This window comes from Myotis yumanensis, unplaced genomic scaffold, assembly GCF_028538775.1.
Source record: "Myotis yumanensis isolate MYYU_CA2020_CCGP unplaced genomic scaffold, mMyoYum1.0.hap1 SCAF_6, whole genome shotgun sequence".
In the NCBI taxonomy this organism is placed as follows: Eukaryota; Metazoa; Chordata; class Mammalia; order Chiroptera; family Vespertilionidae; genus Myotis; species Myotis yumanensis.
Genome location: NW_027223757.1, coordinates 95,703,696 through 95,729,793, shown reverse-complemented (window position 1 = coordinate 95,729,793; position 26,098 = coordinate 95,703,696). Strand labels below are relative to the sequence as shown.

The 26,098-nt window shown below is 36.7% G+C and overlaps 1 protein-coding gene across 1 annotated transcript in view; it reads left to right on the top strand.

The window, feature by feature from the left end:
- Positions 1–26,098, top strand: part of LOC139012959 (E3 ubiquitin-protein ligase TRIM39-like) — a 55,338-nt gene that overhangs the window by 10,703 nt on the left and 18,537 nt on the right. Inside the window, exons 6-14 of the mRNA XM_070419144.1 lie at positions 2,736–2,756; positions 4,020–4,052; positions 8,070–8,090; positions 9,111–9,143; positions 11,597–11,617; positions 12,869–12,901; positions 16,678–16,710; positions 20,475–20,507; positions 24,767–24,802. Coding sequence (XP_070275245.1) covers positions 2,736–2,756; positions 4,020–4,052; positions 8,070–8,090; positions 9,111–9,143; positions 11,597–11,617; positions 12,869–12,901; positions 16,678–16,710; positions 20,475–20,507; positions 24,767–24,802 — 264 coding nt within the window. The remainder of the gene's footprint in view (positions 1–2,735; positions 2,757–4,019; positions 4,053–8,069; positions 8,091–9,110; positions 9,144–11,596; positions 11,618–12,868; positions 12,902–16,677; positions 16,711–20,474; positions 20,508–24,766; positions 24,803–26,098) is intronic.

Here is a 26,098-nt window from a genome sequence, read left to right as displayed (position 1 = left end):
TATTTAAAAAGCTATGCATGTGAATTCAGGGGAAGAGACACATATGGAAAGTTTAAATTTTTGTGACCCTTTTTGACACTTGTCTTTATTTGAAAATAATCCTTGCTTTCTTCCTTCTACTATGTGAGGGTAAAAAATGAAAGTGAAAATTTTAATAATAATATAGCTGGTTTTTATCTATGATGTTATATTTTTCCTTTACTGAGGACACTATCACCAATGTCCCCCAATGGAAGTCAATTTGATATAATATTTGTATATCTATTCATGTTACTTGTAACTTCTTCTTCAACTACCAGTGATCATCAGTCCAAACTCAACATACGCACATTTTTACATAATTTTCCCTTACTACTTATCTTTCAAACTGAAGGTTTCCATGTTCCCTTGCTATCTACACTAATAAAAGAGAAAAATGGTAATTAGCGTACGACCGCTACCCTTCCCATTGGCTAATCAGCATATCCTTATGCAAATTAACTGTCAGCCAAGATGGCGGCCAGCAGCCAGGCAGCTGGAAGTGAGCATGAGGCTTGCTTGCTCCCTTGACTGCAGACTCCAATGTTCCCCGCCTGACTTGCAGGCCTCTGAGCTGGCAGTTTGAAACATTCTAACAAATATAGCCGGCTGGGATTTCAGAGCTGGAGTTATACATTGTTTCGATTATAGAACGGCAAACAAACCAGCAGCGGAAGCCTCAGAGCTAGAGCCAAAGCTAAAGCTGGCCCAGAAGAAAAAAAAAAAAAGAAAAAAAGGAGTGGTTGGGAGCTTCAGTCAAAACCACCAGCCTGAAAGCAGCCCTCAGTTCCTCACCCAGACTGGCCAGGCACCCCAGTGGGGGCCCCCACCCTGAAGGGTGTGTGACCAGCTGCAAACAGCCATCATCCCCTCATCCAGGATGGCCAGGCACCCCAGTGGGGACCCCCACCCTGATCCAGGACACCCTTCAGGGCAAACCAGCCTGCCCCCAGGCCTCTATCCTATATAGTAAAAGGGTAATATGCCTCCCAGCACCGGGATCAGCGGAGCCGTGAGGCCTCCTAGCACCGGATCAGCGTGATAGGGGGCAGCGCCCAAACCACCTAATCGCCCTGCGGCTCTGTGTGTGACAGGGTGTGGCATCCCAACCCCCTGATCGGCCCTGCTCTGTGTGTGACAGGGGCTGGCTCCCCAACCGCCCCCCCCCCTCCACGGGCCCTGCTCTGTGTGTGACAGGGGGTGGCTCCCCACCCCCCCCCCCCCCATGAGCCCTGCTCTGTCTGTGATGGGGTAGAGCCATAACCTCCCCATTAGCCCTGCCCTGAGTGTGACAGTGGTGGTGCCCCAACCCCCTGATCCGCCCTGCTCTGTGTGTGACGGGGCGATGCCCTAACTACCCTATCGGCCCTACTCTGTGCATGACAGGGGAGCTCCCCAACCTCCTGATGGGCCCTGCTCTGTGCATGAGAGGGGGGAACTCCCCAACCCCCTGATGGGCCCTGCTCTGTGCGTGACGGGGGGGGGGGGGCAGTGCCCCAACCCCCTGATTGGCCCTGCTCTGTGAGTGACAGGGGGCAGCGTCCCAACCCCCAGATTGGCCCTGCTCTGTGCATCACAGGGGGTGGTGCCGCAAACTCCCCATTGACCCTGCCTTGAGTGTGATAGGGGGCGGTGCCCCAACCCCCCAATCAGCCATACCCTGAGCGTGACTGAGGGTGGCATCACAACCTCCCAATCCGCCCTGCTCTGTGCATGACAGGGGTCGGCGCCCCAACTCCCCAATCAGCCCTGCTCTGAGCCCGACCAGGGGCTGCACCTAGGGATTGGGCCTGCCCTCTGCCACCTAGGAGTAGGCCTAAGCCAGCAGGTCGTTATCTCCCGAGGGGTCCCAGACTGGGAGAGGGCACAGGCCGGGCTGAGGGACCTCCCCTTCCCCCCGAGTGCACAAATTTTTGTGCACCGGGCCTCTAGTTCAATTATAACACATTATTGCTTGTTTGAATTCTTTGTTGTGTTAGCTATGCAGACATTCCTTTTGAGTCACCTAAATTCAATTTTTTCTACATCTTTACCATGTATTTATACTGAGTGAGGCTGATGTGTCAAAATTTGTCCAGGATTTGGCGATGGGATTGCATTTACCCAGCGGATTGTCATGTAATACGTCATTTCTCTTTTTTTGCTTCATGGACATTGGCTTAAAATTGTTCTATTTAGCTGGCAGTTAAAATAGAAACTCACCTAAGACAAGGTTGGTATAAATGTTGTAAATAGAGTGGTCTAGGAACATAATCCTGTTGTTCTGCTAGAGGCTTAGTTCAAGATCCTCTAATGTACTGTTTGTGGATTCTGTGTACAACATAGCCACTGCAAACACTACACCTGACTATATACATTATTTAAACCAAAACACTTATAGATCTTACACATTGAAAGATAAATCCTAACTAATGTCAGAAGGAATAAGAAATACTTTGAAGGACAAACTTGAAACCATTATTTATTTCAATGAATATAATCTTTTTATGATCACTTATATTTTGAAAAGAGTACTCTCTGGAAAATACTGCAATCTCAACCACTATATTGTTCTCCTGTGTGTTTCTGATATAGTGTGTATCTTATGCTATGCGGTGCATGTGTGTTTATTTATTTCCTGATAGGTTAATTTTTAAATATAAATATGTGTGAAATTTGAGTTTTATTCCTATTTCTTCTATACAACATTTTCATTGTTCTCTATTTTGTTTTTTTAGAAAATACTGGGAAAACATCTGGTAAATATTTATTAAAATCTTACTCACAACTCTGATAAAGTACTGCTTTCTACTGCCTTTAGTTCCCTTCAATTAATTTATAGGCCATTTATAGACTTTCAGTTTACCTTGATCATTGCATTTAATTAACTAACTAAGGTCTTCTGTAACATTAAATCTCTCTAATTTGGTATTGTAAACTTTCACATTTCTCTTTTCCATTTTATGCATTCCATACTATTGTTATTCAAACAAGATGGTTTTTATTTTCTGTTTTTCAAAAAAAAAAAAAAAAGCTCTAGTTTCACTGCGTTGGTGAAATGAAGGACATTAGTCTTTCAGGCACAGGGACAGGTTCTCAATCTGTTCACTTTTCTGGAACACATTGCAATACACGTCAACATCATTAATTCCATATTTGAGTGAATAAATATGTGATACATTCCTGATCTTAAGAGATGCGAAATGATCCTAATATACTAACACATATGTATAATTCATTGGTTAATTGTGAACCTGAGTCTCATTTTTCCACTGCCCTTCTACATATTTCCAATGTGTTCACACGTATGCAGATATTTACCATGTTGTTTCTGGAAATAACTTTATATGCAACCATAACACCTGTTTTTCTCTTTGGCTATTAACTATCACAATGTTAACATTGCTAACCTGCAGTGTCATTTAATATTTAATGGAAGCCTTATTTCTTCAATATATTTCATTGATTTTTACAGAGAGGTAGGGAGAGGGATAGAGACTTAGAAACCTCGATGAAGGAGAAACATGGATCAGCTGCCTCTTGCACACACCCTATTGGGGATGTGCCCGCAACCAAGGTACATGCCCTTGACTGGAGTTGAACTCGGGACCCTTTAGTCCTTAGGCCGACGCTCTGTCCACTGAGCCAAACCGGTCAGGGCTAATGGACGCATGGTATATTCATCAGAATCGTTACTGATCATTATGCATTTCTCAAGTCTCAAAATTTCAATTGAAAAACTTGAAAATTATTACCTGGGAACGTTCCAAAAGATTTTTTTGTACAACACAAATGTAATCTTTAGGGCTTAAACACCCTCCTTGCAATGCTATTATTTTCATGATCATTTTAATTTCAAAGGATAGTACATTTCCATAACATTCCAAGGTAATATATATTGCAGGCTTTTTATGGTTGCAGCTACATGCAGGGTTTTGCACAGATGATTTCTTTTAGGTTTTTCTTTTTTATCTTCTTTTTCCTCATGATATTTACCTTGATCTCTTCATTTTGTTTTTCAGAAGGACGACAGGAGAAGAAAATTAAACTTTCAGGTACCCATTATTCCCAATACTGTTAATGGGTATTGTGTTTCCTTAATGTTTGCTGCCTTTGACACTGTCTTCCAGATATTGACATAAATATTTTTCTAGATTTCTACCTGTCCGTTCCCAATAAATTGGTTTTGGAATTCTCCCACATTACATCTCTCCACTTCAATTTTCCAACTTTCCACTTTTTCTGTTTCTTCCTTTTTTTGTTTGTTTGTTTGTGTGTTTTTTTTTTATCCCATACAGATTTCGCCTACCTACACAGGATTATACTGTTTTCCAAATCTGTTATAGTTTCTCTAAGAAGTTGTTAAAATGATGGGCATTAGGTTGATAGGCCCAAGGTTTGATTTTTCAAAAATCTTTGTGCAACATATTCAAAGATTATGCCAGTGTCATCATCCATTGTGGAGTGCTCATTTCTATACCTCTGAAAGATCCCTAACCAGAAGGGATGCAAAAATCGCTAAAATTCTCAGTATATTTTGATCATACATTGTCTGTGAAAGCCTGTGTAAATTATATTATCATTAGTTGATAAAGAATTATCTTGAATTATATTATTTTACCTGTCCTTGTACACATGATTTCAATGTACAAATATTGCCCATGATTGTTCTTGGAAGATATTTTCCAGAGAGTAACTGTTTTATGGTTTTGCATTTTCTATAACAAAATTCTCATTTTGGAAAAATCATTTCCACTTAATATTTGTAGAAGTATTTGATATTGCACAGAGTGGTATTATAGTTCCTTTCATGGTGTTATTTCCAATCATAGCCTCTTGTGGAGGTTAAATTCGTAGGATGATCTTTGAACACTGTGGGTTCAGTTCTAAGAAACACATGTCAGCATGAATGGGCCTAGAGGCTATTGTACCTGAGTGGAAGTAGTCAGACAGAGAAAGATAAATACCATGGTTTCAACTATATATGGAATCTAATGAACAAAATAAACAAACCAAAAAACTGAGGCGGAATCACAGATACGGAGAACATTTTCATGGCCTCCTGCAGGTAGGGTTTCTTGAGAAGTGTGACAAAAAGATGAAGGTATTAGGAAATACACATTGCTATTTGCACAGTATTCTTCAGCATGAAAATTGCAGCATATGGTATACAGGAAATATTATTGTAACAACTATAGGTTGTTCCAGGTGGGTATAGATATATCAGGCATAAACTTCGCAAGTTATATCAATGTCAAATAATTAGGTTCCCCATAAACTAATGTGATATGGTACATCAATTTATAAAAGATTCACCAAATATTTTAAGCTTTTTAAGGACAAAAGATATTTAAAAAGCTATGCATGTGAATTCAGGGGAAGAGACACATATGGAAAGTTTAAATTTTTGTGACCCTTTTTGACACTTGTCTTTATTTGAAAATAATCCTTGCTTTCTTCCTTCTACTATGTGAGGGTAAAAAATGAAAGTGAAAATTTTAATAATAATATAGCTGGTTTTTATCTATGATGTTATATTTTTCCTTTACTGAGGACACTATCACCAATGTCCCCCAATGGAAGTCAATTTGATATAATATTTGTATATCTATTCATGTTACTTGTAACTTCTTCTTCAACTACCAGTGATCATCAGTCCAAACTCAACATACGCACATTTTTACATAATTTTCCCTTACTACTTATCTTTCAAACTGAAGGTTTCCATGTTCCCTTGCTATCTACACTAATAAAAGAGAAAAATGGTAATTAGCGTACGACCGCTACCCTTCCCATTGGCTAATCAGCATATCCTTATGCAAATTAACTGTCAGCCAAGATGGCGGCCAGCAGCCAGGCAGCTGGAAGTGAGCATGAGGCTTGCTTGCTCCCTTGACTGCAGACTCCAATGTTCCCCGCCTGACTTGCAGGCCTCTGAGCTGGCAGTTTGAAACATTCTAACAAATATAGCCGGCTGGGATTTCAGAGCTGGAGTTATACATTGTTTCGATTATAGAACGGCAAACAAACCAGCAGCGGAAGCCTCAGAGCTAGAGCCAAAGCTAAAGCTGGCCCAGAAGAAAAAAAAAAAAAGAAAAAAAGGAGTGGTTGGGAGCTTCAGTCAAAACCACCAGCCTGAAAGCAGCCCTCAGTTCCTCACCCAGACTGGCCAGGCACCCCAGTGGGGGCCCCCACCCTGAAGGGTGTGTGACCAGCTGCAAACAGCCATCATCCCCTCATCCAGGATGGCCAGGCACCCCAGTGGGGACCCCCACCCTGATCCAGGACACCCTTCAGGGCAAACCAGCCTGCCCCCAGGCCTCTATCCTATATAGTAAAAGGGTAATATGCCTCCCAGCACCGGGATCAGCGGAGCCGTGAGGCCTCCTAGCACCGGATCAGCGTGATAGGGGGCAGCGCCCAAACCACCTAATCGCCCTGCGGCTCTGTGTGTGACAGGGTGTGGCATCCCAACCCCCTGATCGGCCCTGCTCTGTGTGTGACAGGGGCTGGCTCCCCAACCGCCCCCCCCCTCCACGGGCCCTGCTCTGTGTGTGACAGGGGGTGGCTCCCCACCCCCCCCCCCATGAGCCCTGCTCTGTCTGTGATGGGGTAGAGCCATAACCTCCCCATTAGCCCTGCCCTGAGTGTGACAGTGGTGGTGCCCCAACCCCCTGATCCGCCCTGCTCTGTGTGTGACGGGGCGATGCCCTAACTACCCTATCGGCCCTACTCTGTGCATGACAGGGGAGCTCCCCAACCTCCTGATGGGCCCTGCTCTGTGCATGAGAGGGGGGAACTCCCCAACCCCCTGATGGGCCCTGCTCTGTGCGTGACGGGGGGGGGGGGCAGTGCCCCAACCCCCTGATTGGCCCTGCTCTGTGAGTGACAGGGGGCAGCGTCCCAACCCCCAGATTGGCCCTGCTCTGTGCATCACAGGGGGTGGTGCCGCAAACTCCCCATTGACCCTGCCTTGAGTGTGATAGGGGGCGGTGCCCCAACCCCCCAATCAGCCATACCCTGAGCGTGACTGAGGGTGGCATCACAACCTCCCAATCCGCCCTGCTCTGTGCATGACAGGGGTCGGCGCCCCAACTCCCCAATCAGCCCTGCTCTGAGCCCGACCAGGGGCTGCACCTAGGGATTGGGCCTGCCCTCTGCCACCTAGGAGTAGGCCTAAGCCAGCAGGTCGTTATCTCCCGAGGGGTCCCAGACTGGGAGAGGGCACAGGCCGGGCTGAGGGACCTCCCCTTCCCCCCGAGTGCACAAATTTTTGTGCACCGGGCCTCTAGTTCAATTATAACACATTATTGCTTGTTTGAATTCTTTGTTGTGTTAGCTATGCAGACATTCCTTTTGAGTCACCTAAATTCAATTTTTTCTACATCTTTACCATGTATTTATACTGAGTGAGGCTGATGTGTCAAAATTTGTCCAGGATTTGGCGATGGGATTGCATTTACCCAGCGGATTGTCATGTAATACGTCATTTCTCTTTTTTTGCTTCATGGACATTGGCTTAAAAGTGTTCTATTTAGCTGGCAGTTAAAATAGAAACTCACCTAAGACAAGGTTGGTATAAATGTTGTAAATAGAGTGGTCTAGGAACATAACCCTGTTGTTCTGCTAGAGGCTTAGTTCAAGATCCTCTAATGTACTGTTTGTGTCCTCTGAATACAACATAGCCGCTGCAAAGACTGCATCTGACTATACACATTATTTAAACCCAAACACTTATGAATCTTACACATTGAAAGATAAATCCTAACTAATGTCAGAAGGGATGAGATACTTTTGTAGGCATCCTTGAGAAATATTATTTATTTCCGTTAATATACTGATTATATAATCACTTATATTTTGAAAAGAACACTCCCTGGAAAATACTGAGTTCTCATTCACTATTTCATTCTCCTGTGTGTCTGATATAGTATGTATCTTCTGCTATGTTGTGCATGTGTGTTTATTTATAGCCTGATATACTAAATTTAAATATAAATATGCATGAAATTTGAGTTTTATTCCTATTTCTTTAACACAAGATTTACATTCTTCTCTGTTTTGTTTTTTAGAAAATCCAGTGAAAACATCTGGTAAATGTTTATAAAATCCTTACTCATAACTACAATAACATGGCTGCTTTCTATTGACTTAGTTCCTTTCTATTAATTTCTATGCCATCAAAAAGCTTTCTACTTTCATGGGGAACTACTTTTAACTAATTAACTAAGGTCTTTGGTAATATTAAATCTCTCTAATTTGGTATTGCAATATTCCACATATTTCAATTCCATTTTATACATTTCCTACCATTGTTATTCTACCAAAATTGTTTTCTTTTCTGATTTTCAGGGAAAAAAAGCTATAGTTTCAGTACTCTGGTGAAATGAAGGACATTAGTCTTACAGGCACAGGGACAGGTTCTCAATCTATTCACTTTTCTGGAACACATTGCAATACACTTCAAAATCATTAATTCCATATTTGAGTGAACATGTGATACTTTCATGATCTTAAGAGATGCGAAGTAATCCTAATATACTGAAACATATGTATAATTTATTGGTTAATTGTGAACCTGAGTCCTATCTTTCCACTGCCCTTGTACATATTTTCAATGTGTTTACAGGTATGCAAAAATTTACCATGGTGTTCCTAGAAATCATTTTATATGCAACCATAACACCTGTTTTTCTCTTTGTCTATTAACTAACACAATTTTAACATTGCTAAACTGAAGTGTCTTTTAATATTTAATGCAAACATTTTATATCCATCAGATGCATCACTGATCATTATAAATTCCTCAAGTCTCAAAATTTCAATTGAAGAACTTGAAAATTATTACCTGGGAATGTTCCAAGAGATTTTTTGTACAACACAAATACAATCCTTAGGGCTTAAACACCCTCCTTGGAATACCATTATTTTCATGATCATTTTAATTTCAAAGGGAGTATATTTCCATAACATACCAAGGTAATATGTATTGCAGGCTTTTTATGGTTGCTGCTACATGCACCATTTTGCACAGATCTTTTCTTTTAAGATTTTCTTTCTTACCTTCTTCTATATCATGATATTTAAATTGATCTCTTCATTTTGTTTTTCAGAAGGACGACAGGAGAACCAAATTACACTTTCAGGTACCCATTATTCCTAATACTGTTAATGGGTATCGTGTTTCCTTAATGTTTGCTGCCTTTGACACTGTCTGCCAGCCACTGACATAAGCTTTTTTCTAGATTTCTACCCATCCGTTCCCATTAAATTGGTTTAGGAATTCTCCCACATTACATCTCTACATTTCTATTTTCCAAACTTCCACTTTTTCTATTTCTTCCTTTATTGTATTTCATCCCATACAATTTTGGCCTACCAAGACATGATTATACTGTTTTCCAAATCTGTTACAGTTTCTCTAAGAAGTTGGTAAAATAATGGGCATTAGGTTGCAGGGCCCATGGTTTGATTTTTTTTAAAATCTTTGCAGGAACATATTCAAAGATAGTGCCAGTCTTATTATCCATTGTGGAGTGCTCATTTACAAACCTCTGAAAGATTCCTAACCATAAGGGATACAAAATCCCTAAAATTCTGAGTATATTTTGATCATACATCATTTGTCAAAGCCTGTGTAAATTATATTATCATTAATTGATCAAGAATGAACTTGAAGTATATGATTTTCCCCATCCTTGCTCACATGGTCCAAGTGATTTCAATGTACAAATATTGCCCATGATTGTGCTTGGAAGATTTTTTCCAGAGAGTAACTGTTTTATGGTTTTTCATTTTCTATAACAAAATTCTCATTTTGGAAATATCATTTCCGCTTAATATTTGTAGATGTATTTAGTATTGGACAGAGTGTTATTCTAGTTCCTTTCATGTTGTTATTTCCATTAGAGCCCCTTGAGAAAGATAAATTTGTAGGATCATCTTTGGGTTCAGTTCTCAGAAACACATGTCAGCATCAAGGGACATAGAGGTTATTATACTTGAGTAGAAGAAGTCAGACAGAGAAAGACAAATACCATGGTTTTACTTATATATGGAATCTAAAAAACCAAATAAACAAAACAAGAAAACTGAGGCAGATTCAGAGATACAGAGAACATTTTGATGGCTTCCTGCAGGCAGGGGGTTGTGGAGAAGTGTGTCAAAAAGGTGAAGGTATTAAGAAACACAATTTGGTATTTGCACAGTAGTCTTCGGGATGAATATTACTGCATAGGGGACACAGCAAATATTATTGTAATAACTACGTGTTGTGCCAGATGGGTATAGATTTATCAGGCACATCACTTTGCACGTTATATCTATGTCTAATTATTGGGTTATACCAGTAAAATTAATGTGATATGGTACATCAACTTAAAGAAGAATTAACAAGATATTTTAAGCTCTTTAAGAAAGAAAGATATTTAAAAAGTCATGCATGTGAGTTTAGGGGAAGAGACACATATAGAAACTTTGAAATTTTTGTGCCCCTGTTTGACACTTGTCTTTATTTGAAAATAATCCTTGCCTTCTTCCTTCTACTATGTGAGGGGAAAAAAGGAAAGTGAAAATTTTAATAATAATAATATAACTGGTTTTATCTCTGAGGTTGTTTTTTCTTTACTGATGACACTATCACAAATATCCCCCAATGGAAGTCAATTTGACATAAATGTTTTTATATGTGTTCATGTTACTTGTAACTTCTTCTTCAACTACCAGTGATCATCAGTCCAAACTTAACATACGCACATTTCTACATAATTTTCCCTTACTACTTATCTTTCAAACTGAAGGTTTCCATGTTCACTTGCTATTCAATTATAACACATTATTGCTTGTTTGAATTCTTTGTTGTGTTACCTATGCAGACATTCCTTTTGAGTCACCTAAATTCAATTTTTTCTACATCTTTACCATGTATTTATACTGAGTGAGGCTGATGTGTCAAAATTTGTCCAGGATTTGGCGATGGGATTGCATTTACCCAGCGGATTGTCATGTAATACGTCATTTCTCTTTTTTTGCTTCATGGACTTTCGCTTAAAAGTGTTCTATTTAGCTGGCAGTTAAAATAGAAACTCACCTAAGACAAGGTTGGTATAAATGTTGTAAATAGAGTGGTCTAGGAACATAACCCTGTTGTTCTGCTAGAGGCTTAGTTCAAGATCCTCTAATGTACTGTTTGTGGCCTCTGAATACAACATAGCCGCTGCAAAGACTGCATCTGACTATACACATTATTTAAACCCAAACACTTATGAATCTTACACATTGAAAGATAAATCCTAACTAATGTCAGAAGGGATGAGATACTTTTGTAGGCATCCTTGAAAAATATTATTTATTTCCGTTAATATACTGATTTTATAATCACTTATATTTTGAAAAGAATACTCCCTGGAAAATACTGAGTTCTCATCCACTATTTCGTTCTCCTGTGTGTCTGATATAGTGTGTATCTTCTGCTATGTTGTGCATGTGTGTTTATTTATAGCCTGATATACTAAATTTAAATATAAATATGTATGAAATTTGAGTTTTATTCCTATTTCTTTAACACAAGATTTACATTCTTCTCTGTTTTGTTTTTTAGAAAATCCTGTGAAAACATCTGGTAAATGTTTATAAAATCCTTACTCATAACTACAATAACATGGCTGCTTTCTATTGACTTAGTTCCTTTCTATTAATTTCTATGCCATCAAAAACCTTTCTATTTTCATGGGGAACTACTTTTAACTAATTAACTAAGGTCTTTGGTAATATTAAATCTCTCTAATTTGGTATTCCAATCTTCCACATATTTCCATTCCATTTTATGCATTCCCTACCATTGTTATTCTACCAAAATTGTTTTCTTTTCTATTTTTCAGAAAAAAGAGCTATAGTTTCACTACTCTGGTGAAATGAAGGACATTAGCCTTACAGGCACAGGGACAGGTTCTCAATCTGTTCACTTTCCTGGAACACATTGCAATACACGTCAACATCATTAATTCCATATTTGAGTGAACATGTGATACATTCCTGGTCTTAAGAGATGCGAAATGATCCTAATATACTAACACATATGTATAATTCATTGGTTAATTGTGAACCTGAGTCTCATTTTCCCACTGCTGTTTTACATATTTCCAATGTGTTCACACGTATGCAGATATTTACCATGTTGTTTCTGGAAATAATTTTATATGCAACCATAACACCTGTTTTTCTCTTTGGCTATTAACTACCGCAATGTTAACATTGCTAACCTGCAGTGTCATTTAATATTTAATGGAAGCCTTATTTCTTCAATATATTTCATTGATTTTTACAGAGAGGTCGGGAGAGAGATAGAGACTTAGAAACCTCGATGAACGAGAAACATGGATCAGCTGCCTCTTGCACACACCCTACTGGGGATGTGCCCAAAACCAAGGTGCATGCCCTTTGTCTGGAATCGAACTCTGGACCCTTTAGTCCTTAGGCCGACGCTCTATCCACTGAGCCAAACCGGTCAGGGTTAATGGACGCATGGTATATTCATCAGAATCGTTACTGATCATTATACATTTCTCAAGTCTCAAAATTTCAATTGAAAAACTTGAAAATTATTACCTGGGAACGTTCCAAAAGATTTTTTGTACAACACAAATGTAATCTTTAGGGCTTAAACACACTCCTTGCAATGCTATTATTTTCATGATCATTTTAATTTCAAAGGGAGTACATTTCCATAACATACCAAGGTAATATATATCGCAGGCATTTTATGGTTGCAGCTACATGCAGGGTTTTGCACAGATGATTTCTTTTGGGTTTCTCTTTCTTATCCTCTTTTTCCTCATGATATTTACCTTGATGTCTTCATTTTGTTTTTCAGAAGGACGACAGGAGAAGAAAATTAAACTTTCAGGTACCCATTATTCCCAATACTGTTAATGGGTATTGTGTTTCCTTAATGTTTGCTGCCTTTGACACTGTCTTCCAGATATTGACATAAATATTTTTCTAGATTTCTACCTGTCCGTTCCCAATAAATTGGTTTTGGAATTCTCCCACATTACATCTCTCCACTTCAATCTTCCAACTTTCCAATTTTTCTGTTTCTTCCTTTTTGTGTGTGTGTGTGTGTGTGTTTTTTTTTTGTTTGTTTGTTTGTTTTTTATCCCATACAATTTCCGCCTACCAACACAGGTTTATACTGTTTTCCAAATCTGTTATAGTTTCTCTAAGAAGTTGTTAAAATGATGGGCGTTAGGTTGATAGGCCCAAGGTTTGATTTTTTAAAAATCTTTGTGCAGCATATTCAAAGATTATGCCAGTGTCATCATCCATTCTGGAGTGCTCATTTCTATACCTCTGAAAGATTCCTAACCTGAAGGGATGCAGAAATGGCTAAAATTCTGAGTATATTTTGATCATACATTGTCTGTGAAAGCCTGTGTAAATTATATTATCATTAATTGATCAAGAATGAACTTGAAGTATATGATTTTCCACGTCCTTGCTCACATGGTCCAAGTGATTTCAATGTACAAATATTGCCCATGATTGTGCTTGGAAGATTTTTTTCCAGAGAGTAACTGTTTTATGATTTTTCATTTTCTATAACAAAATTCTCATTTTGGAAATATCATTTCCGCTGAATATTTGTAGATGTATTTAGTAATGCACAGATTGCTTCTCTAGTTCTTTCATGTTGTTATTTCCATTATAGCCCCTTGAGGAAGATAAATTTGTAGGATCCTCTTTGGGTTCAGTTCTCAGAAACACATGTCAGCATCAATGGGCATAGAGGCTATTATACTTGAGTGGAAGAAGTAAGACAGAGAAAGACAAATACCATGGTTTCACTTATATATGGAATCTAAAGAACCAAATAAACAAAACAAAACAAAAAAACTGAGGCAGATTCACAGATACAGAGAACATTTTGATGGCTTCCTGCAGGCAGAGGGGTGTGGAGAAGTGTGTCAAAAAGGTGAAGATATTAAGAAACACTATTTGGTATTTGCACAGTAGCCTTTGGGATGAAAATTACAGCATAGGGGACACAGTAAATATTATTGTAATAACTACGTGTTGTGCCAGATGGGTATAGATTTATCAGGCACATCACTTTGCACGTTATATCTATGTCTAATTATTGGGTTGTACCAGTAAAATTAATGTGATATGGTACATCAATTTAAAGAAGAATTAACAAGATATTTTAAGCTCTTTAAGAAAGAAAGATATTTAAAAAGTCATGCATGTGAGTTTAGGGGAAGAGACACATATAGAAACTTTGAAATTTTTGTGCCCCTGTTTGACACTTGTCTTTATTTGAAAATAATCCTTGCTTTCTTCCTTCTACTATGTGAGGGGAAAAAAGGAAAGTGAAAATTTTAATAACAATAATATAACTGGTTTTATCTCTGAGGTTATTTTTTCTTTACTGATGACACTGTCACAAATGTCCCCCAATCAAAGTCAATTTGACATAAATATTTTTATATCTATTCATGTTACTTGTAACTTCTTCTTCAACTATCAGTGATCATCAGTCCAAACTAAACATTAACACATTTTTACATAATTTTCCCTAACTACTTATCTTTCAACCTGAAGGTTTCCATGGTCCCTTGCTATTCAATTATAACACATTATTGCTTGTTTGAATTCTTTGTTGTGTTACCTATGCAGACATTCCTTTTGAGTCACCTAAATTCAATTTTTTCTACATCTTTACCATGTATTTATACTGAGTGAGATGATGTGTCAACATTTGTCCAGGAATTGGCGATGGGATTGCATTTTCCCAACGGATTGTCATGTAATACATCATTTCTCTTTTTTTGCTTCATGGACTTTCGCTTCAAAGTGTTCTATTTAGCTGGCAGTTAAAATAGAAACTCACCTAAGACAAGGTTGGTATAAATGTTGTAAATAGAGTGGTCTAGGAGTATAACCCTGTTCTACTTCTAGAGGCCTTAGTTCAATATCTACTAATGGACTGTTTGTGGATTCTGTGCACCACCTAGCCACTGCAAACACTACACCTGACTATATACATTATTTAAACCCAAACACTTATAAATCTTACACATTGAAAGATAAATCCTAACTAATGTCAGAAGGAATAAGAAATACTTTGAAGGACAACCTTGAGAACTATTATTTATTTCAATGAATATAATCTTTTTATGATCACTTATATTTTGAAAAGAGTACTCTCTGGAAAATACTGCGATCTCAACCACTCTATTGTTCTCCTGTGTGTTTCTGATATAGTGTGTATCTTATGCTATGCGGTGCATGTGTGTTTATTTATTTCCTGATAGGTTAATTTTTAAATATAAATATGTGTGAAATTTGAGTTTTATTCCTATTTCTTCTATACAACATTTTCATTGTTCTCTATTTTGTGAAAATGTTTGTGAAAACATCTGGTAAATATTTATTAAAATCTTACTGATAACTCCGATAAAGTACTGCTTTCTACTGCCTTTAGTTCCCTTCCATTAATTTATAGGCCATCAATAGACTTTCGGTTTACCTTGATCATTGCATTTAATTAACTAACTGAGGTCTTCTGTAACATTAAATCTCTCTAATTTGGTATTGTAAACTTTCACATTTCTCTTTTCCATTTTATGCATTCCATACTATTGTTATTCAAACAAGATGGTTTTTATTTTCTGTTTTTCAAAAAAAAAAAAGAAGGCTCTAGTTTCACTGCGTTGGTGAAATGAAGGACATTATTCTTACAGGCACAGGGACAGGTTCTCAATCTGTTCACTTTTCTGGAACACATTGCAATACACGTCAACATCATTAATTCCATATTTGAGTGAATATGTGATACTTTCCTGATCTTTCGAGATGAGAAATGATCCTAATATACTAACACATACGTATAATTCATTGGTTAATTGTGAACCTGAGTCTCATTTTTCCACTGCCCTCGTACATATTCCAATGTGTTCACACGTATGCAGATATTTACCATGTTGTTTCTGGAAATAATTTTATATGCAACCATAACACCTGTTTTTCTCTTTGGCTATTAACTACCGCAATGTTAACATTGCTAACCTGCAGTGTCATTTAATATTTAATGGAAGCCTTATTTCTTCAATATATTTCATTGATTTTTACAGAGAAGTCGGGAGAGGGATAGAGAGTTAGAAACATCGATGAGCGAGAAACATCTATTCAGCTGCCTCTTGCACACACCCTACTGGGGATGTGCCCAAAACCAAGGTACATGCCCTTGACTGGAATCAAACTTGGGACCCTTTAGTCCTTAGGCAGACGCTCTGTCCACTGAGCCAAACCGGTCAGGGTTAATGGACGCATGGTATACTCATCAGAATCGTTACTGATCATTATACATTTCTGAAGTCTCAAAATATCAATTGAAAAACTTGAAAATTATTACCTGGGAACGTTCCAAAAGATTTTTTTGTACAGCATAAATGTAATCTTTAGGGCTTAAACACCCTCCTTGCAATGCTATTATTTTCATGATCATTTTAATTTCAAAGGGAGTACATTTCCATAACATACCAAGGTAATATATATCGCAGGCTTTTTATGGTTGCTGCTACATGCAGGGTTTCGCAGAGATCATTTCTTTTGGGTTTCTCTTTCTTATCTTCTTTTTCCTCATGATATTTACCTTGATGTCTTCATTTTGTTTTTCAGAAGGACGACAGGAGAAGAAAATTAAACTTTCAGGTACCCATTATTCCCAATACTGTTAATGGGTATTGTGTTTCCTTAATGTTTGCTGCCTTTGACACTGTCTTCCAGATATTGACATAAATATTTTTCTAGATTTCTACCTGTCCGTTCCCAATAAATTGGTTTTGGAATTCTTCCACATTACATCTCTCCACTTCAATCTTCCAACTTTCCACTTTTTCTGTTTCTTCCTTTTTTTTTTTCCTTTGTTTGTGTTTTGTTTGTTTTTTTTATCCCATACAATTTCCGCCTACCAACACAGGATTATACTGTTTTCCAAATCTGTTATAGTTTCTCTAAGAAGTTGTTAAAATGATGGGCATTAGGTTGATAGGCCCAAGGTTTGATTTTTTAAAAATCTTTGTGCAGCATATTCAAAGATTATGCCAGTGTCATCATCCATTCTGGAGTGCTCATTTCTATACCTCTGAAAGATCCCTAACCAGAAGGGATGCAAAAATCGCTAAAATTCTCAGTATATTTTGATCATACATTGTCTGTTAAAGCCTGTGTAAAGTATATTACCATTAATTGATCAAGAATGAACTTGAAGTATATAATTTTCCCTTTCCTTGTTCACATGGTCCAAGTGATTTCAATGTACAAATATTGCCCATGATTGTGCTTGGAAGATTTTTTCCAGAGAGTAACTGTTTTATGGTTTTTCATTTCCTATAACAAATTCTCATTTTGGAAATATCATTTCCGCTTAATATTTGTAGATGTATTTAGTATTGCACAGATTGTTATTCTAGTTCCTTTCATGTTGTTATTTCCATTATAGCCCCTTGTGGAAGTTAAATTTGTAGGATCCTCTTTTGGCTCAGTTTTCAGAAACACGTCAGCATCATTGGGCATAGAGGCTAATATACTTGAGTGGAAGAAGTCAGACAGAGAAAGACAAATACCATGGTTTCACTTATATATGGAATCTAAAGAACCAAATAAACAAAACATAAAAACTGAGGCAGATTCACAGATACAGAGAACATTTTGATGGCTTCCTGCAGGCAGAGGGGTGTGGAGAAGTGTGTCCAAAAGGTGAAGGTATTAAGAAACACAATTTGGTATTTGCACAGTAGTTTCGGGATGAAAATTACTGCATAGGGGACACAGTAAATATTATTGTAATAACTAGTTGTTGTGCCAGATGGGTATAGATATATCAGGCGCATTGCTTTGCAAGTTATATCTATGTCTATTTATTGGGTTGTACCAATAAAATTAATGTGATATGTTACATCAATTTAAAGAAGAATTAAAAAGATATTTTAAGCTCTTTAAGAAAGAAATATATTTAAAAAGTCATGCATGTGAGTTTAGGGGAAGAGACACATATAGAAACTTTGAAATTTTTGTGCCCCTGTTTGACACTTGTCTTTATTTGGAAATAATCCTTGCTTTCTTCCTTCTACTATGTGAGGGGAAAAAAGGAGAGTCAAAATTTTAATAATAATAATATAACTGGTTTTATCTCTGAGGTTATTTTTTCTTTACTGATGACACTATCACAAATGTCCCCCAATGGAAGTCAATTTGACATAAATGTTTTTATATCTATTCATGTTACTTGTAAATTCTTCTTCAACTATCAGTGATCATCAGTCCAAACTAAACATTAACACATTTTTACTTAATTTTCCCTTACTACTTATCTTTCAAACTGAAGGTTTCCATGTTCCCTTGCTATTCAATTATAACACATTATTGCTTGTTTGAATTCTTTGTGGTGTTACCTATGCAGACATTCCTTTTGAGTCACCTAAATTCAATTTTTTCTACAACTTTACCATGTATTTATACTGAGTGAGGCTGATGTGTCAAAATTTGTCCAGGAATTGGCGATGGGATTGCATTTTCCCAACGGATTGTCATGTAATACATCATTTCTCTTTTTTTGCTTCATGGACTTTCGCTTCAAAGTGTTCTATTTAGCTGGCAGTTAAAATAGAAACTCACCTAAGACAAGGTTGGTATAAATGTTGTAAATAGAGTGGTCTAGGAGTATAACCCTGTTCTACTTCTAGAGGCCTTAGTTCAATATCTACTAATGGACTGTTTGTGGCTTCTGTGCACAACCTAGCCACTGCAAACACTACACCTGACTATATACATTATTTAAACCCAAACACTTATAAATCTTACACATTGAAAGATAAATCCTAACTAATGTCAGAAGGAATAAGAAATACTTTGAAGGACAACCTTGAGAACTATTATTTATTTCAATGAATATAATCTTTTTATGATCACTTATATTTTGAAAAGAGTACTCTCTGGAAAATACTGCGATCTCAACCACTCTATTGTTCTCCTGTGTGTTTCTGATATAGTGTGTATCTTATGCTATGTGGTGCATGTGTGTTTATTTATTTCCTGATAGGTTAATTTTTAAATATAAATATGTGTGAAATTTGAGTTTTATTCCTATTTCTTCTATACAACATTTTCATTGTTCTCTATTTTGTGAAAATGTTTGTGAAAACATCTGGTAAATATTTATTAAAATCTTACTGATAACTCCGATAAAGTACTGCTTTCTACTGCCTTTAGTTCCCTTCCATTAATTTATAGGCCATCAATAGACTTTCGGTTTACCTTGATCATTGCATTTAATTAACTAACTGAGGTCTTCTGTAATATTAAATCTCTCTAATTTGGTATTGTAAACTTTCACATTTCTCTTTTCCATTTTATGCATTCCATACTATTGTTATTCAAACAAGATGGTTTTTATTTTCTGTTTTTCCAAAAAAAAAAAAAAAAAAAAAAAAAAGCTCTAGTTTCACTGCGTTGGTGAAATGAAGGACATTAGTCTTTCAGGCACAGGGACAGGTTCTCAATCTGTTCACTTTTCTGGAACACATTGCAATACACGTCAACATCATTAATTCCATATTTGAGTGATCATGTGATACTTTCCTGATCTTAAGAGATGCGAAATGTTCCTAATATACTAACATATATGTATAATTCATTGGTTAATTGTGAACCTGAGTCTCATTTTTCCACTGCCCTCGTACATATTCCAATGTGTTCACATGTATGCAGATATTTACCATGATGATTCTGGAAATAATTTCATATGCAACCATAACACCTGTTTTTCTCTTTGGCTATTAACTATCACAATGTTAACATTGCTAACCTGCAGTGTCATTTAATATTTAATGGAAGCCTTATTTCTTCAATATATTTCATTGATTTTTACAGAGAGGTAGGGAGAGGGATAGAGAGTTAGAAACATCGATGAGAGAGAAACATCGATCAGCTGCCTCTTGCACACACCCTACTGGGGATGTGCCCGCAACCAAGGTGCATGCCCTTGACTGGAATCAAACTCAGGACACTTTAGTCCTTAGGCAGACGCTCTATCCACTGAGCCAAACCGGTCAGGGCTAATGGACGCATGGTGTATTCATCAGAATCGTTACTGATCGTTATACCTTTGTCAAGTCTCAAAATATCAATTGAAAAACTTGAAAATTATTCCCTGGGAACGTTCCAAAAGATTTTTTGTACAGCATAAATGTAATCTTTAGGGCTTAAACACCCTCCTTGCAATGCCATTATTTTCATGATCATTTTAATTTCAAAGGGAGTACATTTCCATAACATACTAAGGTAATATATATCGCAGGCTTTTTATGGTTGCAGCTACATGCAGGGTTTTGCACAGATGATTTCTTTTAGGTTTCTCTTTCTTATCTTCTTTTTCCTCATGATATTTACCTTGATGTCTTCATTTTGTTTTTCAGAAGGACGACAGGAGAAGAAAATTAAACTTTCAGGTACCCATTATTCCCAATACTGTTAATGGGTATTGTGTTTCCTTGTTTGCTGCCTTTGACACTGTCTTCCAGATATTGACATAAATATTTTTCTAGATTTCTACCTGTCCGTTCCCAATAAATTGGTTTTGGAATTCTCCCACATTACATCTCTCCACTTCAATCTTCCAACTTTCCACTTTTTCTGTTTCTTCCTTTTTTTTCCCTTTGTTTGTGTTTTGTTTTTATTTTTTTGATCCCATACAATTTTTGCCTACCAACACAGGATTATACTGTTTTCCAAATCTGTTATAGTTTCTCTAAGAAGTTGTTAAAATGATGGGCATTAGGTTGATACGCCCAAGGTTTGATTTTTAAAAAATCTTTGTGCAACATATTCAAAGATTATGCCAGTGTCATCATGCATTCCGGTGTGCTCATTTCTATACCTCTGAAAGATTCCTAACCAGAAGGGATGCAAAAATCCCTAAAATTCTGAGTATGTTTTGATCATTCATTGTCTGTCAAAGGCTGTGTAAATTATTTTATCATTAATTGATCAAGAATAATCTTGAATTATATGATTTTCCCTGTCCTTATACACATGGTCCGAGTGATTTCTATGTACAAATATTGCCCATGATTGTGCTTGGAAGATTTTTTCCAGAGAGTAACTGTTTTATGGTTTTTCATTTTCTGTAACAAAATTCTCATTTTGGAAATATCATTTCTGCTTAATATTTGTAGATATATTTAATAATGCACAGAGTGTTATTCTAGTTCCTTTCATGTTGTTATTTCCATTATAGCCCCTTGTGGAAGTTAAATTTGTAGGATCCTCTTTGGGTTCAGTTCTCAGAAACACATGTCAGCATCATTGGGCATAGAGGCTATTATACTTGAGTGGAAGAAGTCAGACAGAGAAAGACAAATACCATGGTTTCACTTATATATGGAATCTAAAGAACCAAATAAACAAAACAAAAAAACTGGGGCAGTTTCAGAGATACAGAGAACATTTTGATGGCTTCCTGCAGGCAGGGAAGTGTGTCAAAAAGGTGAAGGTATTAAGAAACACAATTTGGTATTTGCACAGTAGTCTTCGGGATGAAAATTACAGCATAGGGGACACAGCAAATATTATTGTAATAACTACGTGTTGTGCCAGATGGGTATAGATTTATCAGGCACATCACTTTGCAAGTTATATCTATGTCTAATTATTGGGTTGTACCAGTAAAATTAATGTGATACCGTACATCAATTTAAAGAAGAATTAAAAAAATATTTTAAGCTTTTTAAAAAAGAAAGATATTTAAAAAGTTATGAATGTGGGTTTAAGGGAAGAGACACATATAGAAACTTTGAAATTTTTGTGACCCCTTTTTGACATTTCTCTTTATTGAAAATAATCCTTGCTTTCTTCCTTCTACTATGTAAGGGGAAAAAAGGAAAGTGAAAATTTTAATAATAATAATAATATAACTGGTTTTATCTCTGAGGTTATTTTTTCTTTACTGATGACACTATCACAAATGTCCCCCAATGGAAGTCAATTTGACATAAATGTTTTTATATCTATTCATGTTACTTGTAACTTCTTCTTCAACTACCAGTGATCATCAGTCCAAACTAAACATTAACACATTTTTACTTAATTTTCCCTTACTACTTATCTTTCAAACTGAAGGTTTCCATGTTCCCTTGCTATTCAATTATAACACATTATTGCTTGTTTGAATTCTTTGTTGTGTTACCTATGCAGACATTCCTTTTGAGTCACCTAAATTCAATTTTCTCTACATCTTTAGCACGTATTTATACTGAGTGAGGCTGATGTGTCAAAATTCGTCCCCGATTTGGCGATGGGTTTGCATTTACCCAACGGATTGTCATATAATACGTCATTTCTCTTTTTTTGCTTCATGGACTTTAGCTTAAAATTGTTCTATTTAGCTGGCAGTTAAAATAAAAACTCACCTAAGACAATTTTGGTATAAATGTTGTAAGTAGAGTGGTCTAGGAGTATAACCCTGTTGTACTTCTAGAGGCCTTAGTTCAAGATCCTCGAACCTTACTGTGTGTGGCTACTGTATACAACGTAGCTGCTGCAAACACTACATCTGACTATACACATTAACTAAACCAAAAAACTTATAAATCTTACACATTGAAAAATAAATTCTAACTAATGTCAGAAGGAATAAGAAATACTTTAATAGACAACCTTGCGAACTATTATTTATTTCAATTAATATAATCTTTTTATGATCAGTTATATTTTGAAAAGAGTACTCTCTGGAAAATACTGACACATACGTATATTTCGTTGGTTAATTGGGAACCTGATTCTCATTTTTCCACTGTCCTTGTACATATTTCCAATGTGTTCACACATATGTAGATATTTACCATGTTGTTCCTGAAAATCATTTGATATGCAACCATAACACCTGTTTTTCTCTTTGGCTTTTAATTAACACAATTTTTACATTGCTAAACTGAAGTGTTTGTTAATATTTAATGCAAACATTTTATATCCATCAGAATCGTCACTGATCATTATAAATTTCTCAAATCTCAAAATTTCAAGTCAAATACTTGAAAATTAATACCTGGGAATATTCTAAAAGATTTTTTTCTACAACACATAAGTAATCTTTAGGGCTTAAACACCCTCCTTGCAATGCCATTATTTTCATGATTATTTTAATTTCAAAGGGAGTACATTTCAGTAACATACCAAGGTAATATTTATCACAGGCTTTTTTTGGTTGCTGCTACCTATAGCATTTTGAGCAGATCGTTTAGTTTTTTCTTTCTTTTGTACTTTTTCATCATGATAGTAACCTAGATCTCTTCATTTTGTTTTTCAGAACATCTAAAGCAATATAATAGTAATTTTTAAAGCCATTTATTCCCAATCCTCTTTACATGACTTGTATCTTGTTTCCTTAATATTCTGTTCCTTTCCACTCTCTGCCATCTATTGCCTCACTCTTCTAGATTTCTAATTCTGCTCAATAAATTGGTAATGGATTTCTCTCACATTAGATCTCTGCATTTAAATTTACAACCTTCCATATTTTCCCAATTATTTTTTTCCCACTTCATACCATTTCTTTCTCAATCAACATTTCCTTTCTCAGGTTTTTCTTCCACTAGAAATTTGTGAGACACATGGTATTACGTTGATTTACATGTGGTTTCTATTGTGCATCTCTTTCTGGAACACATTATCTTTCCTGCTCTTAAGTGACTGTGCTTCCCTTCCCAATTTTGGCTACAGACTCCCTCATATTAAGGTCTATCCATTCAGTTCATTTCTCTAAAATGAAATAAGTCACACAGAAAAAGTCAAGAACCATATGATTTCACTCATACATGGGATATAAAACTGAATGCAACAACTGAACAAACAGAAAAACAAACAAAAACTCATAGACACAGTCAATAGTATGGTGGTTACCAGCAGGGAGGAGAGTTGGGGAGGAAGTAAAGGGTAAAAAGGGACTATTATATGGTGGTGAAAGAAAAGTTTACTTTGGGTGGTGACCACAGTTTCAATATTCATATGATGGATCATAGAAAAATACAGTTGAATCCTAGATATTTTATTATTCAATGTCACCCCAATATATTGATGTAGAAAAAAATAGAAAGATTACATATTAATGATATCACAAACATGTTGTGAATAGAGTTCTGGAACCTAATGCAGATTTCCTCCAGAAACAATGTCTCAGTATTATACAAATTAAATTTTTTTGCAACTATAATATATATCATGGCTATTGCAAATATAAGACATGTGTACATGGAGAGGCAAAAGTTGACTTACAGTTGTGAGTACATGAAACACAGAGTTGATTCATTACTATTTATTTATCAATTATTATGTTATTTTAAAAAAATAACTGTAAATTTACTTTTGGCAAACCCTGTATTTATAATTAGTAACAAAGAACTTGTCAAAGCTAACAAGCCAGAAAATTATAAAAAGTTAAATTAAATTAAAAATATTTTATAAGATAACTAACAGAGCTTTATTCCTTTTTCTCATCTCACTGCTTTTGCACAAATGGGTATGGAGTTGGAGGGTGACACTGGCTCTCATTGGTTGCATGGTCATAGGATCCTTTGGCTCCACTTCTTAGAAATGTGGGTCAGTTTCCATTAAAGACTAAACAGCAGAAGGGTTTCAAATTATTGTTCTCTTCTTCTCCTGAAATTGTGCCTCATCATGTTTGAATGTGTTACATATTTCTTTCACTTTTCAGATAAAGTTGAACGGGATAAAGGCAACTCCCATGAAGGTATTTCACTTTAATATTCCCTAGATTCATGTATTTATTTTGCATCTGTTTTCAACTCTCAATGACCATCTTCCTTACTCCACCACACACATATACATCATTTTTTCATGTATTGGTATGATTTCACCTTAAGCTTACCATCTTCTTTTGTTATCTGGTTCCCCATTATTTCCTGGATGGTCCTCTTCTTGCAATGTATGAAAACATTTCCTATCTGACAAAAAACAATTAGTAATTATTTCCCTACAAAGTTTTGATATTTTTAAAGTGTCTGATCTGAAAGATTTATCAGGGCATACAATGTAGAACGCTTTCCTTACCAAATCCCCACCGAAACATTACTGCCATTTCATAGTTCCTCTCTCTTCTATCTGAATTTCTTATGATAAAATTTGTTCACTCATGAGTTAAATCAGGATCACATACCAGTTGACAAAACATTGCGGATAGAGGTACGCATTAACCTAATCTGCATAAACAATAAGAACTGTAGTTCAGGACTCTATGAATCATTGTTTGTGGCAGTTTTATATGGCCAGCTACCACAATATTTAGCTGTAGGCAGCACTCTTATTCAAACAAAAACCGTATCCTTATGGCTGTGTAGTATCTCATTATATATAGGTACCACTACTTTTTAACCAAGCATGTATGGAAGGACCCGCGGTTTGCTTCCATGTCTTATGCACTGTGAACAATGTTACAGTGAACATAGGAGGGCATATATCTTTGGGAATAAATATTTTCAAATTTTGGGGCAGAGGTATCCATAGAAGCTCTTGCTAGGTCATATGGGATCTCCATTCTTCATGTTTGAGGAACCTCCATATTGTTTCCCATAGTGGCTGTACCAGTTCACATTCCCACCAGTAGTAAATGAGGCTTCCCTTTCCTCCACAACCTCTCCTACTCTTGTTCTTACTAGTCTTGTTGATACCTGCCACCATAACAGGTGTGAGATGGTGTCTCCTTGTAGGTTTGACTTGCATTTCCCTAGTAGCTAGTGCAGTAGAGCATCTGTGCAAAACCTGCTGCCAATTTGTGTGTCTTCTTGGGAGACGAAATACTGCCATTAGCGACAACAGGGATGGACGTTGAGAATATCGTGCTGAGCAGAAAATGTCAAGAACCATATGCTTTCACTCATACGTGGCATATGAAACTGAAACACAAAATCAACAAGCACACAAGACAATCAAACAAAACCTCACAGAGACATGAAAGCACGGACCACACTGGGGATTCTCAGGGGCGCGGGGGTGGGTGCGGGAGGACAGGTGGGCTGTAAAGAATAAC